General features: G+C 36.8%; 1 protein-coding gene across 1 annotated transcript in view; it reads right to left on the bottom strand.

Annotated features, from left to right (window-relative positions):
* Window positions 1-18,806, bottom strand: part of LOC104078689 (transcription factor SOX-6) — a gene marked incomplete at its 5' end in the record, with an annotated part of 28,546 nt that extends 9,740 nt beyond the window's left edge. The window contains 2 exons of the mRNA XM_009580424.1: window positions 1,127-1,360; window positions 18,698-18,806. Of these exons, the coding sequence (XP_009578719.1) occupies window positions 1,127-1,360; window positions 18,698-18,806 (343 nt within the window). The remainder of the gene's footprint in view (window positions 1-1,126; window positions 1,361-18,697) is intronic.
* Window positions 18,807-19,245: the final 439 nt, after the last annotated feature.

Here is a 19,245-nt window from a genome sequence, read left to right as displayed (position 1 = left end):
TTATACGGTAGACAAAAATATGAGAACTACTAAGTAAGATTTTGGAAGTTTTAGGACAAAGTAACGTTTATTTCTATGTATTCTTGCCTCTGACTGAACTAACACGCAACAAACTTTGGTAAGAATGTATTTGAACTCAAAGTTTACAATAAAATGATTACAGAGGAAACTTGATTTTTACTTTTATTTATTACGAGTTACATTTGGAATCTGTCTTTCACTTCAAAGACTCAGAAAGCAAATATAGGTTTTAACATTTCACCACTCATTCTCACGTATGTTTCTAATTCTCTGGAGGGGTCTTAAAAAGCAAATCAAAATTTCTCAAAAATGAGCCAATTTATTTGCACAGTGGCAAAATATAATCCATGGTATATTCCCTGATCGTCCCAATTTATACAAATTAAATATTAAGTATGGTGTCTTTTAACTAAGCAATATTTTAATTTTATGATGCTCGTGCTTTCTTAGCTTTTTGAACATTGTAACATTTTGAATCAAACATCATTTTGCATGCAAGCAGCTATGCATGTACATGCCTTTTGAACTGTGCCAGGTTTCTTTCTTTGACACTGCGCTGTCTGACATAAACCTTTGATTTTGATTTTGTACTTTATTAATTTTTTCCCAGTAATTACTCCAGCAAGTACCATTTTGCATTCATGTGATTTGTAGTTCAGGTGATTTCTAATGGGATCTTGCAATTAGACCTTTTATCAGGATACGCTCTTGCAATAGATTTCACAAAACATTCCTTTTGAACGCTGCTAAGTCTTTAAAGCATGTTGTGACTCTGCTGTTGAAAAGAAAAAGCATTAGGGAAGGGGCAGAAAGGGAAAAGGAAGGGAATGAAAATGAAAACAACCCATGAGTCTTAATTTGTATAAGTTTCAGTAATTCCAATTTCAGTGAACATCTCCCAAACAAAATATGTCCTAAAATTAGAGAAGTTGCATATCCAAGAAGGAAGTAACTAGCCTGTGTCACCAATATAAATAACCTCATCTTTCCACAGCTCCAAAAATAACTAACCTCTGCCAATTGCCACTACTAGAGCAGAGCCTTCTAAGTTTCCCTCAGTTTTGGTTCAGTCACAGTCATGATTTGTTCATTGTCTTGCACTTACCTAGGATTTTGCTAATGTTGGAGTTGTGCATGTCAGGGAAGGCTTGGAGAATTTTTCGACGCTCATCCTTTGCCCAAACCATGAAAGCATTCATTGGTCGTTTGATGTGCGGTTCGCTACTGGCTCGGCCCCGTGAATCCCGGTAGACTCGAGCTTCGGCCACAGTGGCACCTCCTGTTGGCCAACAATAATACTGCTGTAGTTTAGCTGCAGAGCCATTCATTGCTTTACTTCCTGTAATGTCAGGGCAGGAAGAAACAAGATGGATGCAAAACATTATTACGTGGATTACGCAAGTGCTTTCAGTGCTGTGTTTATTTTAGCCTCATTCTCTTTTTCTCTCTCTCTTTTGCTGCCAGATCTATGAGAGAGAGAGACAAAGAGAGAAAGGATATCCAGTGATTTGACTTTAATTGCTCAGGCTCACCCAGCTGAAGGCATCAACATCTGAGTGAGGAAACAAATTGGCACTGGTATTTCTCCAGTTAAGGTATGGAGATTTGAAAAAGTTTCCATTTGGGACTTTAACATGGCATACATGTTCTGAACACTCACCAAAACTCACATAAAAGTTACACTTGAGAATCCAGACTCATGTAGATGTAGACCTGTTCACACAAGTAATTTACAATGACTTTCCTGCTTGAGCAGCGAAGCACATGCCAAACATTTCATAAAATAAATTACATAGTACACCAGGTACATGCTGCTAGTTGTATGGATCCAATTATATTTGGAGCTGAACGTTTTAAAGTCGCATCTGCTTTAGTTGAATTTTAGATGTGTCTTGGAGCATTCGATCACATATATGTAATAAAACTGTCTGCCTTCAACAGGTACACGCACAGCATCCTGGAGCTTCCAGAATGGGAGACAAGCACTCCAGGTTCTCCATGCCTGCTGTGCTTCAATGTACCCCAGTGTCCTGTCATTACCCACCATCAATTCAACTTGTACATGCTAACAATTGTTTTTTTGAATGCATCCAGCCCTGCTTCTTGATTGCAAACCACAAAGCTTCATGAGGGTTTAGAGTTCACAGAGCTGAGTATGAGGTGTAGAACTAGTTAATACAGGAGAAAGAGATAACTGAACCTAGATAAGGCATGCTTTTACCAGAACAACTTTTGCAATTCTGATGATAACATGCTTTTAGGGTTATACCTCAGATATGAAAGAAAGGCAAAAAGTCTTCACAGTGGGAGTGTGACATACTTAGTCTTAGGCCTCATCAAACTCTTCATATAATTCAATACCTTGAAAAAGCAAGGTACTTGACAACAAATTAGCACAGCAATTGGCCTCCTTTTTTGTAAACTATTATAGCTCCCAACACGGATTTATTTGCCAAATAATATAAGATTAGTTCTTTACACTAAGTAAAACACTGCAGATTTACTGATTCCAGTGACTGACTCACAAGTTTTTAATTGTGCAAAACCTAAGTTTCCTAATTTAGTGTGAAAACACTATATGTTAGGTACACCACTTAAAAAATTCTATATAGGAAATACATTTACAAGAAAAAAGTCCTAAAATAGAGGATGCATAACTAATACACCACCTTTTTGCCACCAGGTCCACAGTACATTAATTTCATTTAAAACGCACTGACCATACAGGATAAATTGATTTTGCTTTATATGGTGTTGACAGCCATGTTTATTGTGCAGTGAAATGTAGTGTAGTTTCAAGCTGACTATATCCATCAACACAGGGCAATATGCTGACTACTGGGCCAGATGAAGACATACATTACCCTGAGAGCAAAACACTCATTCGTATACAGCAGTGTCTTCTCCTGAGGATCACCATGGTAATTTATGATGCCTCCAATGCCATTACTTTACAACTGACTCCAATTTGGCAATTTGTATACTAACATGCGTACACATAAAAGAAGACAGGTTTGTGGCAAATGTGAGATGCAAAACTATTTTAATACTATTCTAAGTACCATGCTACAGGTGTTCAGCATTCACAGGAGGCTGCAGCTGCAGTCAGCTTTTTATTGCAAAAAGGAACAGTAGTTTTGCTGAGCGACCTGCATGTAGGACCAATTTAGGGGTGTGTTTGGTTAATGAGGCTCTGTCCATTGTTGTCAGAAGGCTTGGAACATGCATATCAAAGATACCATCTTTTGAGAGAGGATATATTTATTGTGAAACTGTAAGTTACAAGCATAGTAAGTCAACACTGAAACATCTATTGAGACAAATGGCTATATAATTTGAGAAAAATCAAATATATCATGTAATGGTCATTCCATCTCTTAAAATAATGCTATAAAATTTGTAACTAGTATTTGGGCAATTAGGAAGTTGGTGACAAATTAAAAAATTTAAATTACTGTTGATGCAAAAGTTATCATTTGTTATTCAGCTACTCTACTCACAGCAAAGGCAAGAAGATATATTTGAATCCATATGATGGTTTTCCATCTTTTACTTTCCCCAAGGTACTTATTCACTATGGCTAAGGAGATTGTCTTTAGCCCTTCTTTCAATCCTAATGCAGGCAAAGAGTACCTTTACTAGTATCAAGATTATAGGCCAGCTTTTTAATCGGGATATAATGTAGATAGAATGGAAAAAAAAAAAAAAAAAGAAAAAAAACCCCACCATAAATGATCTATTTTCAGAGAAAGGTTATGTTTGAAAACAATTCTTACGTAGAGTAATAAATTACAACCATCCCAAGAAGGCCAAGAAGTTCTGGCTGTATCTGCTTTAAGCAAGTCCATACTTGAAGGATTTGAAAAAGCAGCCAAAGAGTTGATGTTCTTTGTGCTTAATCTCTGGGGGAATATTTGCAAGTTGACCCACAGGCCATCACAAAAGCATCTGCAAAATGAATTTCTGCAAATAACTAAAGTAATATAATCTCCATGTTCTTCTAACTATCTCAGAACCACAGAATTATATTCAGCGTATAAAGCATTACAAGAAAATACTTCTGTTAGCATGTGATTCTATGTGGGGAGCCGGAAAGTCTCAGTACCTTTTTAGCTTAGAAATGAGGCGCTAATGATATAAAAAGTACATATGCTCAGTGAGTTCTTACAAGTTGAAACACATAAGAACAAACTTTCAAACTGGTTGTCCTTAGGTACTTCATCCTGTCAATTAGACAGTATTGTGCCCTATATAAACAATTTCAACAGGTTTCACAAAGTATGTTTTTTTTTCTTATTTTGATAATTATAGTACTGACAGAGGCTGAAAGAGACACCTGAAATTTTTAAAGAAAAGATATATACAACTGCAAAGAAGTAGGTGTTTTACTTCTTTCTGAAAATGTTTTTAGGAAAGCCTAATAAATAATAAACCCAAAATAACAGATAAAATAAAAATGTACTACTAATGAAGAGTGAGAAGAGAGGAGAAGTTGGTAGTTGTCTCTCTGTGGTAACTAGTGCTCTATCTGCTAGTTACTGTTCATACTGCAATCACAGGAGGAGGTTTTGATTTTCAGAATTAAAAGCTTGGTCAGAATTAAAATTATTGCAAAAGAAGTACAGTTTGGCTGCCCTAATGGCTTAGTTGGCAAAGAAGTCTACACTTCGGCTTAAAGGCTGGGGCTTTTAATTTCTGAGCGTGTGGACTGCCTCACTTCCTAGATGCTTTGCATTTGCTCAACTTGTCATGACTTTGATGATTTAAAACTAAAAGCAGATTAGAGAAGAATGATCACTTTTTGTGGATATATGGCAGGCAACTCCTCTGTGGAAGCTGGATTCCAGACTACACTCTAGGGACAATACTGGGTCAAAGAACACCACAGAATGAATCTAAAAATGTTACAGCTTCATTAAAGTAATTTCAAACAATATTTTTGTTCCAAAAGAGACTGATTGCTCTCTAATGACAGTGCAGGGGAAGAAGAACCCCTGTTCTTTAGAAAGAAAAAAGAACCTGATCTTCAACAGGAAAGATAAACATTTTCATATTAATTAAATGTTAAGAAACATACAGTAAAAATTGTTAATTGTTTATTTATTTATTCCTTTCTTTATCTGAGTTTCTCACCTTTTATAATGACAAGAATTTTAGGACAGGCACCATCTCTTAGCATGTTCCCTGAAATCTTGGCCACATTAGGGTTAATCCTATTGTCTTTAACGAGATGTGATTTTACCTTCCATTTTATACATCATCTACGACAACAAAACCTCAGACTGGGCCTTTACAAGTTACCAGAATGCAAACAATAATAAACATGATAGAAAGGAGCAAAAAAAGGTTGAGAAAAAGGTGAGGAAAGAAAGAGAAAAGAAGTGACAGCAAAAAGAAACAGATTTTTATCAGTCACACTGTTATTCCTTAATGACTTCACACTCTGGCCATTGATTCATGTTTGAAGTGATAAATTTCCTTTGACTCCTCCCAGATAACGAATCTTTGGCTACTCTAGAGAATATACTGCATGCCATCTTCCATAGACATATTCCAAGATAGGATATATAGAAATAAAGACAATCTTTCTAGGTTCCTAGTGTAAAAGTGACCCGTTAGTAGTAAAGCTCCTATCATCAGTTATTCATTAAGCTGAGATGACATTTTTGTCTACTTTGGAAAAGTCTGATTGTGACCTCCAAAATATCTGGTCCTGTCTGTGGTAATACAACTAGCACTGCTAGCAGCTTGCATTGCAGAGACCAGAACCTAATGAACATGCAAACAGGAGTCACTCTTTTACTACTAGAGATGGGTTACTCATAAACATGGAAATGCCGTAAAAACAGGGAGCATGAAAAATCGGCTTGGCGGTCCCCCTTCCTGCTCTTTACCTGTGGACAGATAAATGCAGCTTTTATGAAAGATATAGCAATATTTCAAATCAAACAGAAAAATGCAAATCTGGAAAGAATGGAATGACAAAAGAAGTTTCAGGAAGTTTAGAATACAAGAATAATCATTTAAGTATTATTTTGAGTTATTAAATTCAATGTTCAATTTTGGAGAAGGTTACAGAAATTACTACCTCACTGTAATCTAAGTGACTTGTAGCAGTGCTCATGTAACATTTATCTGTTTTGCCCCTTGCCTGCCTCTTAATTCTTCATCCCCATCCACATTCAGAAGACTTTTTCATTCTTTATTATCAGCAAGAGAGGCAAAATAAATGGGTATCTCATGAACTATTGTCATTACTGGCATGTCTTGTCATCACTAGGCAAAACTAACACCCACTTGGAAACGTGACTAGCTCCGGCACAGGGATGCCTGTAGTCACACAGTGGCACAAATATTCTGCAGGGAAGTGTCTGTTTGTCAAGTTGCTTTCATTCCAATTGCTAAACAAATATTATTCAGATGAGATTTGAGGGATGAACATTTCTTATAGGCTGCATGTCAGTGAATTAAAAGAGGGAGAAAACTGAGAGACATGAGTGATTCATGAAATACTGGAATGTTTAAATGGGCTCTAAAATACTTCACCTGCAAGGGTTCTGAAATGTGCTCAGTAAATACTAAAAGGTGGGAATATACTGTAGCACAGGTTAGCTACATCCATGCAACATTCAGTTATGATAAGGCTTCTATTTTTCCTGTTAAGAGACTCCATTCTCTTTAAAACATCAACAAGAAGAACCAAAAGGGAATTCCCTAAGGTCAGCTCTGAGGAAACATAAACCTCTAATTCAATAACTCCGCTACTGCACTGAAAAAGGCCTTATTATTGCAACATCCATATGGAGTCAATTGGACATTAATGACTAATCAATCCCTCCCCTTTCTATTCTACTTATAGTGTCACAAGCCATGTTTAGATTAGCCCATTTCCTGCTTAGGATCGCTCAAGATGTCTTTTGTTCTTTCAGGGCTGGCCTGATGGAGGCAGCTTAAACAAACACACGACCCAAGTGGTGCAGGAGTTATAAACTGCCATATGTGAATGAACAAAGGGGCCATACTAAAGCCTTTTGTGGTATTTGTTAATGTTTTTCATCTGAGTTTAAAAAGACCTAATGACTTTGTGGTGAGCTGATGCATGTGGCTCGTGGCTTTGCAAAATGAAGGAAATTCTAGCCAGTTATATATCAGCATATATTTTCTGAAGTGCCTTGTTTTCAGTTTTGGTGGCAGTGAGTTTACTTTTTTAGTACATTTGTTTTACATATGCAAGCAAAATTCTTAATCTCAGTTAAAACACAGCACCGGTTTTCACAGCCATCCTCACAACCTGCATATATGTCTTTCCCCATTTGAAAGTCTAGAGCTAAAATTAATAGTGAAATATCTTCTGTGTGTGAAATCAAATCAACTGTTCTCAGCTCTATCAGTGGTAGCAGTTCACTCACCAGTGTTTAAAGCTGAATTGTTAGCTGGGTCATATTAAATACTGAAACAATACTTCTAAACAAGCTATTAGCACATCCATGCTCCACAGCCAGCCATGCCCAAATCTACATTATTTAAATGAATTAAAACTGCTAAATGCAAGTACTTTCTTGATGGCTTACACAAACAGTTTAGATTTCTTGACCACATTTTATGGCAAAATTAACCCTTATGGAAAATTGGCATGGAATACAGCTAAAACAATAGAGTAATCTTTTAAATTACATGGACTATTAACTGAATTAATTAGTGCTTAAGGCCTGACTTAAGCCCTCAGTGGCCTACATAGTCCCACTTGTGCTGTAACGTGAAGATCCATGAAACATCTAGATAAAAATTGGGATGAAGAAGCAGCCTCTACTATAAATTTGGGGAGGTATGTAAGTGTCAATCATGTGCCACTTGCAGACTTCAAGACCCTTCACAAATAATTAATTAAATGCTAACAACCCCATTCTGACATATATATTATTGATAGAAAAAATGTGAAACACATTTAAGTTGAAAGTTTTTCAGCCTAAGTAATGACACCAGAAGTAAGGGATTGTCAGTCATCAGGTCTAACTACAATCAACATTCCCATGAACGCTATTGTTGTTACCCTTTGATATTTCATTTCATACTCAAATGAGGAAAGTAGAGGCCCACAGAAAGGAAAACCATGAACAAAACAGCCCAGCACAAGAGAAATATTGCTAATAATTATTGTTGGGTATCTGACAAGATCTATCAATATGTTGTGGGGTTTGTTTTTTTTTTCCAGAAAAACTGTTGTTCTAACAGCTAAGCAATTATTGTTACTATATTAATCATATTCAAAGTCAAAACAATACAAAGAGTAATGAACTAATCTTTTTAACATAAAAATGCTTCCATAAGAGTAAGAGCTTTATTGCCAGTGGAGATGTTACTCACATAATTTCAAATTTCTCCTGACATGACAGTGTCACCTAGAACATCCAGAAAACATGATACTGATTTAAAACACAGGATTTAATTCCGCAGTCTTCAGTCATCCCTAACTGTTGTTTTTTAAAAAATCCTGCCTGAACAAGGGCCATAGGACATGATCCATTCATATTTCAGGCAATGCTTTGTTTTGTTTTAAGATGGAGAAATGACAGACAGGAATTCACCACAGAGAAAAAAGGCAGCCTGACTTCATATTTGATGGATGCATTGTTCAAGGTGTGGCTGAACACTGTTAATGAATAACTTTGCTTGCTCCTATGTAGCAAAACAATGAATTTTAAAAGCTTAAGTACAATGTGGTTTATAAAAGGGAAATATGTTTAACAACGGGAGAGAGGTTTACAAAACCACGTCCCTCAAAATATGTGATATTAATGAAATACAGAATACTTTGCAAAAGATTTTAATGCGTGTTGGAATCACTGCTTTAGTGGCCCATTTGCTGCATTCAATCTGCAATTGAATTTGTCACCTTCTAGTATACGCAACATCATTCTTTGTATCAATATAACTAATTCCCTCCATCCAGTGTTTGCTGTTCTCACTTGTCATGTCATATCAGTAATTAGATAGCAAGGACCTAGGGCTAGGATATGCATATGCCATTTCTTCTTGTCTTTCACAGGGGGTGCTGATATTATAATAATTAATAATATAATTAGTAAATAATATACCATGAAGAGAGAGAAGCAAAAGCAGCATGATAACAGGAGCTGTAAGTTAACAAGTAATAATAAATGTTAGGAAAAACTCTTAAGGCTAATTTTTCAAATATGCTGCACCTGTGCATTTGGGATTTGTGAGTGAAGGCAAGAAGATGTTTTTACAAACAGGGCAGTGGCATGTCCAAATATGTTGCCACATTTACTTAGTTTGGATTAAAAATGGGGGATTTGCCATGAAATAGGGGCTTATGTGAAAATTTATAAATTACTCAGTTTTGAAATACTGCACTTTTTGTGAAACTACCCCTGCCAAATTGAAAACATAATCATTTAATATTTGCAGAAGCGGTGAAGATACTGTAATGCCCACCCCACACACATTTTGGACCACTGATTCTGTAAAATTAAATCAAAGTACAAGTTAAGAAAATATTATCCCCTTGCTACTAAGTTCTGCACTAAATGCTTGCTTAGATACTTGGTGTATCTATGTGGAAGAAAGGCAGATGCTCTTAAACACTTTCCTATTGCTGAGATACTGAGGTTCCTGAAGGAGAGAATGGTGTGCAGTATAAACGTAGAATAGACAATTGTACAAAGAAGAGGACTTGTCTGAATCTGTATCAATTGCTCACGCTTAACCATATGATGTTCTGTCCCTAATGTATTTATATTTCTGCTCCACTCCCTGTGCTCAAGGAGGTAAGGGAGAAGGGCAAGATTCCTTCCTCCTCCATGCAGTATGATATAATGTTGACTTTCTCCATCAGCTGAAAATTCAGCTGTGCCTGGAGATTCTACGCTATTTTAGGCAGCTTCAAGCTCCTTTTGTGATATTGGAGCAATACAAAGACATGTGCAGAGCTAAGAATCAGGACCATGGGGTGTTTTACACCTGTGGTGGCTGTACATGAGCGTGAAAAAATGTTTTAAACCATGGAACTACTATATTTAATTTTTCACTCACTCCACTTAAAAATAGCTAAGCAAACTGACTGATGCTTTCAGCATTTGTGACAATAACTTTCTCATGGGCAAAGATTTTCTGTGTAAAACTGCAGCCCACAGTTACTTTTTACAGCCTTGTTCTAAAGTCCTGACAAAAATGTTTTACTATATAATGGAAATTGTGACAAGCCCTTAACCATAACTGTGCGAATAGGCACCCCTATGTAAAACTCAGGGCATTGTAACAGTGGTTGGTTGTACAACATCAGAAATTCTAACTAGAATTTTTAAAAATAAAGGTACTATTCTATAAGAATCAATTACTGTAGCATGGAAACAGCAAACGAAAAAGCCTCATATTTACAGTAGGAAAAAATACGTAAAAGTTGAAAATCAAAAGGTAACACTTCTGGAGGACATCCAGATTTATTATTCTGAAAGTGAGAAGCATACTATATGATAAATACTAGTGTCTTGAGAGGAATAAGTGTCAATGCCATGGGAAGATCAGTCCACACACCCCCAGCTCAAATTTTTCAGTACTCAAAGTGGGAGTTCCCCCTGTAAAACATTATGGGGATGCTGGCAACAAAGAGATTCATGAAGTGGTTGTCATCAGAAAAGTGATGGGGTGGTTCTTAAAGACAGAACATCTTATTCCTATCCCATTTGCAGGCGTTGAGTTACTCCAGGACTGAGGCGGTGAATCTCATCCAACACAACTAAAATACTGTGCCTAAGTACTTTTTTCCCAGATTCCTGATCTGTTGTGAGTTATTCTGAAAAATTTAAGCGTATCACTCAAGTATCAGGCGCAATCAAATAGATTAATGGGTATTAAAAACAGCAACCGCAATTAATGAAGGCCACCTTTTAGCATCCTGTCTAATTAACCAAGATAATAAGTTATTTTGTCTTTAAATAATAAAGATACACTTATGGGATTTTTTTTAATCAAAGACCTATAACAAGAATTCAGGAGAATAAAAATACCAGTACTTAGCCTTACTGCGTTCTCTCTGGAAACACTTCTTTGTTTTCAGACAGCTTTCACTGTTTTCTGATTTTCATCTTTACCCTCTCAACTGCCATAGCAACTATTACAAATATTTATGTGCGACAAATACTGGCGTGGAGAGGCATTCTTTCCTCCAATATTTATGAAGCACTGTCACAAAAGTAGGTGATGCTTTGCCATGCATGTACTACCTGCTGTTTACACCTTTGCATAGAAGGGTGTTAAACAAGTTACCTCACAGGTTTGGATTGTGTTGGCAGCCTGCCAAGATTGATCTGCCTGCAAATATATGGTTCCCTTTCACCTACCTCTTCAGCTGCTCAAAGCCAACCTTTTTTGGAGTTAAGAAGGAACTCTGTCACCCTTTTGTATAAGCAATTATTTTCTATTGGGCATATATGAGAATGTTGAGGCTTTGAGTATATGGTAGAGGTGCTCCTTTAAGAAAGCATTGATCTGTTTTTTACTTAATAGATTGGCAAAACCCAGGCACTGTTCATGATGTCTGCTCTAGCACCAGGGAGGGAGAAAATTAAGCTTTGACAGATGGACAGAAATTTGGAGCTGGACAAGGTGGCAGTTTCTCCTCACCCTTAGGTACCAGCCTTGTGCTCCCTTTGTAGCTCCTTTTCCTACACGGCCAAGAAACTACCTTCTACATTGCAAAGACTCCCTGTCTTTCCCCAGTTAGCTCATTCCTCTCCTCCACATGATTCCACATTCACTGCTGCTGCTGCCATTGCAACCACTCATTGTTCACCATGTTCTGGCAATTGGTTAAATCCATGATGATGCCTAACACCATTTCTTTCTTTCTCTGCCATTCAATTTCCCTTGCTTTTGGGCAGGTAGAATCTCCCATTGTACTACAACATGCCTTGCAATGTGGCTAGCCCAAGTCAAATATGAATGGGAAGTGCTAATTTTATGGACATAGAAAGACAGACTGCTGTTAACTGCTGCAAATATCGAGCAATTCATTGACTTTGTATGTTGGTCAGCAAATCCACCATCTGAAATGCTGCAGAACTGGGTTCTTAAGCTTACTGCTGAATAGAAATACGTTCTTTTAAAAGCAAAGGTGAGCTTGTGCTCCTGCAAGCTTGGGTTCAGGTCCGAAATCAGGTTCAGACCAAAAACTGTGTATATCTGCACTGGAATTAGTAAGATCAAGCTAGGGCTTACTACTGAAACCAGTCTATTACTAATGGTTATGCAGCTCACGGTCCCCAACTGGCTTGCATTCAGCCTACTTGGAGCATGGTCAAAGATACCATCATCAAACAGATAAGGCTTAAAGCTATATAATCTCAAACAGTGACACAATATTTAAAACAAGGAACTTAACAAATTAAAGTAAGAGACAACAGGCAGTGAAAGGGAGGACACAGGCACTAAGGAGGACACAGGCACTAAGTCAATGAATTTAAGAAGATGGGCTGGTACCAATCCTATGCCGAGGACTCCAAGATACCTCTTAATGACTGATTCAACATCTAGGTTTCATAGGAAAAGTTATTCTTTGGGAGATTTTGAAAAGTATTAGTCTAATACAAGGATAAAGTAAATACATAGATACAGGTAAAGTGGAGAGACAGATCCCACCACGTTATTTTAAATTGTTTTTAAATAATCTAAATTTTAAATAATCTAAACTAGCAGGCATGTACCTATCCTCAGAACTATGGTCCATGCTTAACACACACTGGTAGATTTGTATCAAAGGAAGAAGCAGCAAGTGCTAAACCTAAAGTTTACAGAATCAAGAAAACTACCATATGAGAAATAGAACAAATTAAAACATCAAAACAGGACTCAGAAGAAAAGGTCTTTGTGTGTGTTGTCCCAAATGGCAAATATTTAACTCACAAGCCCCTGATTCTAATATATTAACACAAATGAACATAGAACTAAATGTTAAGTACTAATACAGCATTTTCATCTGTTTCCATTTGCTTTATAAAAATGAATTTAGCTTCACAATGCATCTGATTTTTCACTTGGGAAAACAGGACACAGAGAAGTTATTTCTCTTTTACAAAATCACACAGTGAGGCAGTGGCAAAACAATAATATTCAGATGTTTTTGCCCTGAGCCCAGGATCCAATCAAGAAAACTATTTTAACAGATCCTTCTTTGGCAGGAATGAAGATCAGGTCTTGATGGAATTTGAATCCCTGACTATGACTGCTGAAGGAAACCACAGTGCAACCTGAGCTAAGGTAAAATCAGTAATTGTCAATAGGAACATTAGGACTATTCTGCAGATTTCTATCTACTACAAAACAAAATCTTACCATACTTCCTACAAATTTCCAAAGCATCTGACCACAACCACAAAAACAGAAGGATCCATAAACATTATATGTTTATGGATCCAGAGCACATTATACAGCACAAGATCCATAAACATAGAGCACATTATATGATTCAAAAGAAGCAGCACTATCACCAAAAGTGAGCATCTGTGAAAGGAATATCTTTTTTAGAACTTGAACCAAAAAAACATATTCAGATGATCCAATATTCTCAGATAACTAAGAACTAAACACTTTAGGTTTCCCCACCTGGAATTTAAACAGGGCTCACCTATGGCTCCTGACTATATTCTACACACTCTGGTCAGTTGATGTGTGTCAGTCACATTCAAAAAGGGGTTTTACCTGTAACTAGATTTAAAGCTGTCTTGGTGTGTCCACGCTAGTTAGCGGTATTTCAGTACTGACAGTCTCAAATGTTCAAAATTATGAAGCCGCCTACAGAAAGAATGATGTTTCCTTTAAAATGATGAGATTTGGAGGAAAAAAAAATCCTTGTTTAGTTCTATAATTGGCTGTTGTTTATAATTTTGCATACCAGTCACCAAACATTTATGAGGCTCTCAAATCATGTTTTTGAATTTTGCTAGCTACAATTGTATTACATATTTTAACATGACTACTGGGATTTCCAGGTAATGATGTAAGTCTAATAGCTGTGGATCATTCATCAGTGGTGTCACAGTCAGTGGCAATGTTTCTGAATACAGTCTGAGCATTATTTTTAATATAGTTTGCCCAGTCCTGCTGGTGGCTAAGGAAGTAATAGAGATGTTGGTTTATGTCATATTTAATATAAAACTCGTGTTGATGATTTTCAGGCCTCCATTCAGATGACAGTTAGGTCATTATGAGTAACATAAGCTTTGAATACAACTTCATATGCTAGGTCATCTCTGAGAGTACACCTAGTTACCATTAATCTTAAAAGTCATTCTGCAGTATCCTTTCATATTTGTCTTATAATTGCATAGAGCTAAATTTAAACAATTTTAAGACTTGTCTTATAATTCATGATTCAAAAAAAAAAAAATATGTAGCTTTAGCTTCTGATCAATGACCCAGTACCGCAAGCACTCCTAAAATTAAAGGAAAACACGACTCTGATCCTGTCAAACTCAGATCACTGCCATATGTTATAGGAAAGATATAAGGACTACAGAGAAATCATTGCTAGATACTATTACAAAGGCATTCCATAAAACACAGAAGTCTGCTGATATTTCTTATAACAAATTACTTGAACCTTAAAGGCTGTGTCAAAGCTATGGGAACCAGAAGCACTTCCCAGATTTGGTCTATCTCGGCTGCCTGCGGGGATGAGACAGACATGTACCATGTCTCTGCACACTTTAGTTTCCTTTGGAAATGCAGGTGTGCAGGTAGGCAGGGAGTGGAACTGCACTTCCATAGTCCCCCTTGGCCTAGATCAGTTGGGGGATCAGGATGCAGCCCAAACTGCACTTCCCCCCAGTTTATGGCCAGCAGTAGGACTAAATTTGGAGTCCTTGGCTCAGGAATAAATCTGTTACACCATTCTTCCCACACCCCCCACCCCATCCCAAAAAAAGCCCTCTACAAGTAGTCAATATATCTTCTCTAAATGTAGTAAATTTCATAATTCTAAAGTTCTAAAATTCTGGTGATGGAAGTAAAACCACCTGACAGATCTAACAGCCACACACTCACTCTATCACAACTGCATTTGGACCTCAGAGATCTGGATGTATTTCTGATGAAGAAAGATAGAGGGTCAAAAGTTGACCACCAATACGTTACTTCATAAATCTTTATTTTCTATATGACTGTGTTATTTGCGTAAAAGCACACAACAGAACACATAAATATTATCTAAATATGTCTACAGCAACCTGCACTCAAATGATATCTAAAAAAAAAAATTGAAAAAAAGATTAAAAGTAAGTAAGAATAACAAAACAGAAGGGAAGGTGTGAAACACACTAAGTCTTCGAAGAATATGACTATGGCTATTAGGAACCTTTGACATTCAGTTGAGATTGTGACTTTGGCAACACACTAAAATGCAACAAGGCTCTCTTTTTAGAGGAGGCCAAAGACGAGCAATGAAGCTAGAGAACAAGTCCTATGAGAAGAAGCTGAGGGAACTGGGGTTGTTTATTCTGGAGAAGAGGAGGCTGAGGGGAGACCTCATCGCTCTCTACAACTACCTGGAAGGAGGCTGTAGCGAGGTGGGTATCGGTCTCTTTTCCCAAGTAACAAGTGATAGGACGAGAGGAAATGGCCTCAAGTTGCGCCAGGGAAGGTTTAGATTGGGTATTAGGAAAAATTTCTTCACTGAAAGGGTTATCAAGCACTGGAACAGGCTGCCCAGGGAAGTGGCTGAGTCACCATGCCTGGAGGAGTAGATATGGCGCTTAGGGACATGGTTTAGTGGTGGACTTGGTAGTGTTAGGTTACCAGTTGGACTTGCTAATCTTAAGGGTCTTTTCCAACCTAAATGATTCTATGATTCTAAAGAATAAGTTCTCAAGTTTCTTAGTAACCTAGTACTGAAACAGACACATATGGAAACACAAAATAATAGCAACACATACAAAAAACTTTGTGACATGGCAAACCTAGAAGGATTTGTAATACTTTCATGTCAATTAGAAGCGTTAATATTTTTGAAGACGAACAGAGTCTGTAGCATGGTACAGTACGTCAGAGGTCTCAGTTTAACTGCTGATATTTCAGCAGCACTGTTTTCAATGGACTTCCACTCTAAATGATGCCATGCTAGAAGTGTCATCTCTTAGCTAGCTTGCCAAAGATAAGGGGCAAAACTCAGGTGATATTTTGAAATTTTTTTTTTGTTATATCCAGCTAATATCTAAATTCACCTTGTCTACAACTAGAAGGACAAATAACCAGCTCAATTTTGAACTCCCGCCAACATTTTTTTTCAGATCAGCAAAGGTATTCATCCAGCACCTCTTTTCCAGAGACATCTCTTGGCTGCTAAATAAAGTCTGGAAATCTGAATCCATTCATGAACTCAGATTTCCCATGTGGCAACACACCATGCCTCAAACTGCCCCACTAGTTCTAGAAAGACATACACACTGTCCTTAAGCTGGCACACATCACTGTAGCTTGGGTTACATATGTCAAAGCTTCATTCTGCACTATCCAGTAACAGAAGGGGCTGTCAGTACCACAAGGTATATCAAGATACTAAATTAAGGACACTAGAAAGAGAAAGGATGAATTGAAGGAAATGAGCTAAACCAAGAAAGTCGTCAGGGACTTGATGTCATATGAACCAGTAACTGTGTATCTGTAAGTATTCTGTTGCAAATTTTCATCCCAAATGAGGAAAAAAATATCCTTCAATAAGTTGAAATATGAGAAGTTGCCGCAGGATGGAAATTCCTTTACAAACAGTTTATAAATAACTGATTAGTCAACAAGTACTTTTGAAAGTCCATGTATCTCCTAAGTAGTTTTTTCTAAAAAAAAATCATTGCAAAACACCTGTCTGAAAGTTATTTTTTACTTACATTCTGTTCATTAGTTTTCTGTTTAAAGACAATACAACAGTGGCCAATCACATCTAATAAAGGATGAATAAATGAAGCTAATAAATAATAGCTCCCTGAAAATGAAAATCTGGAAATTATTGGTTTTATAAGGAACTAATTAAATAAATAAATAAATAAATAGGGAAGATCTGAAATGTCTCATTAAGGTGCTAGCCTCCTTCTGAATACTATTTGTAATAAATGGCTGATGAGCTTCAGTCATCATCTTATCTTACTGTTATGGAGACCTGAAATCCTGACTATATCAAAATACTTAAAAAAAAAATTTAAACAAAAAACATGTCAGCATGTGCTCCTGGTACATGTATCAGTTCCATGTGATAAGCTGATCATGATATTAAGCCAGTAAGTAGGAATGTTTTGCTGAATTAAATTTGAGAGTTAACTATTCCTCTGTATGCTTCTCCACTGTATACAAGTCCTTGCCCAAAATACTTTTAAATTCAGCTTTTTTGGTTTGCCTAGAGACTGATTAAGGATAATGTATGTCGGTTGGCAAGCAAGGAGAATCAGGGCTCTAAGATGTTTTATCACAGGAATATCATGTATTACCTATACGGTAAAGAAAAGATAACATCTACATGTGCTGTTGTTGTCACACTTCAAAATGAAGGGACAATTCGTGAGACCTTACCCGGACCATTTGTTTCTGGGTCACAGAGAAACAGAACAGAATATGTGCTCATAGGAATATTTCTCTATACAGGAAATATTAATGCCTTTTTATCAGAAAAATTCTGTTGCAGTGTTTCAAGAATCATTTGAAAATAACCCTATTTGTCAACAAGTTTATTGGTCCTATTCTTTTGATCCAAGAAAAAAAACAAATTTTGAACCTGGCAGATGTTTGGATATTAATGGAAACATTTAGGGATGTTTTAACCTTTTCTCAAGAACAGTGGCATAACTAGAACTTGTCAGGTTAAAAAAGCGCAAAATGATTCTCAAAGAGAAGTAAATTGAGGGGGCAAAATGTTGCATAATATTCTATATGAATAGTACATTAATCTTACTACAGTGACTGGTAGGGTTCCTATCTATGTATCTATCTGTTCTTTTCTAATGTATTATAGGTAGAGAGGATACCAGTGGCATCCACTTCCAGCGCACGCATGGTAATCCTGCTAGAGACTAAACTCAGTCTTGATAAACACTGATTTCCACCTGTGGCTTCACACCACATGCCTGATATATAGAACTCTCACTGAAATGAGTGCAAATGCACTGAAGGTTTCTATCATGAAAAAGACATTTTCATATAGAAAATGTGAAATATTTTTCCATTATCATTTGACAGCTGCCTGTCAATAAAATTGTGCTTGCTATATCTTGAATAGTTTGCGAGTGCACTGATGGGTAGACTTCTTAAAGAGCTCTAACTTTCTTCAAAGCTGCTAAATCCTTAAAAACTGGTGTATATATGTATATATTGCCTTGCTGAGATAATTTTCTCAATGTTTCCTACACTTTTATTAATAGTATAAAATGTAAACACTTAATTGACAGCTGCTGGGGGGGAAAAAACAGTTGCATTGCAGAAGGGCTTAGAGGGCTATACAGTCCTTTTCATGTATCCGCCCTTTGCTATGGACTTACTACAATCTCACAAAAACACACAGAAGTCGTTCAAGTGTTACCCGGGGATGTAAGCTAAACAGTACTTATGACACTGGCAGCATTTCAGCCATACCATTCTGTGATGCAGTGTTCTATAACCTTTAGTGAAAATTGCAACTCACCTTCTGCATCTTCTGGCCTTGTAAGATCGATGACACCAGGGCCCAGTTTTCCATCTTCATTGGGTTTCCCTGTTAACTGTGGGCCTAAATTTTCAAACCTTGTTCTCTCCTGGAAAAGAACAGAAGTAGTCTTAATGCTCCATATAGGTTAGTTCTCATTATATGCCTGTGCATACGTGTATGCACTGATACATGCCTTATTTTTTAAATCTGAACAAATAATGAGTGCATTTAATCAGAATTTTAGCTCAGGGACAATTTTTTACAGATTCTGAATGTTTGCATTTATGAAAATCAGTTTTAAATGTGAAACATATACAGAAACTTTGAGATTATTTTGATCTGCACTGCCATAATGCATAAACGATTGTACATGCAAATACAAAACACTCTTGGCAGCAAACAGTGCTCATCGATGCTGCTCACTTTGCCTTTCCACTTTTCTAACTTAAACTGGAAAAGACAATCAACATTTGGGAGACATGAAAATTCAGAAGTTGAAAGAAGAGTTTGTAATAAAATATACTGCTAATTTAATGGAAAAAGCA

Source organism: Fulmarus glacialis, unplaced genomic scaffold (genome assembly GCF_000690835.1).
Source record: "Fulmarus glacialis isolate BGI_N327 unplaced genomic scaffold, ASM69083v1 scaffold43096, whole genome shotgun sequence".
Taxonomy (NCBI): domain Eukaryota; kingdom Metazoa; phylum Chordata; class Aves; order Procellariiformes; family Procellariidae; genus Fulmarus; species Fulmarus glacialis.
This window is presented reverse-complemented; position numbering and strand designations above follow the sequence as displayed.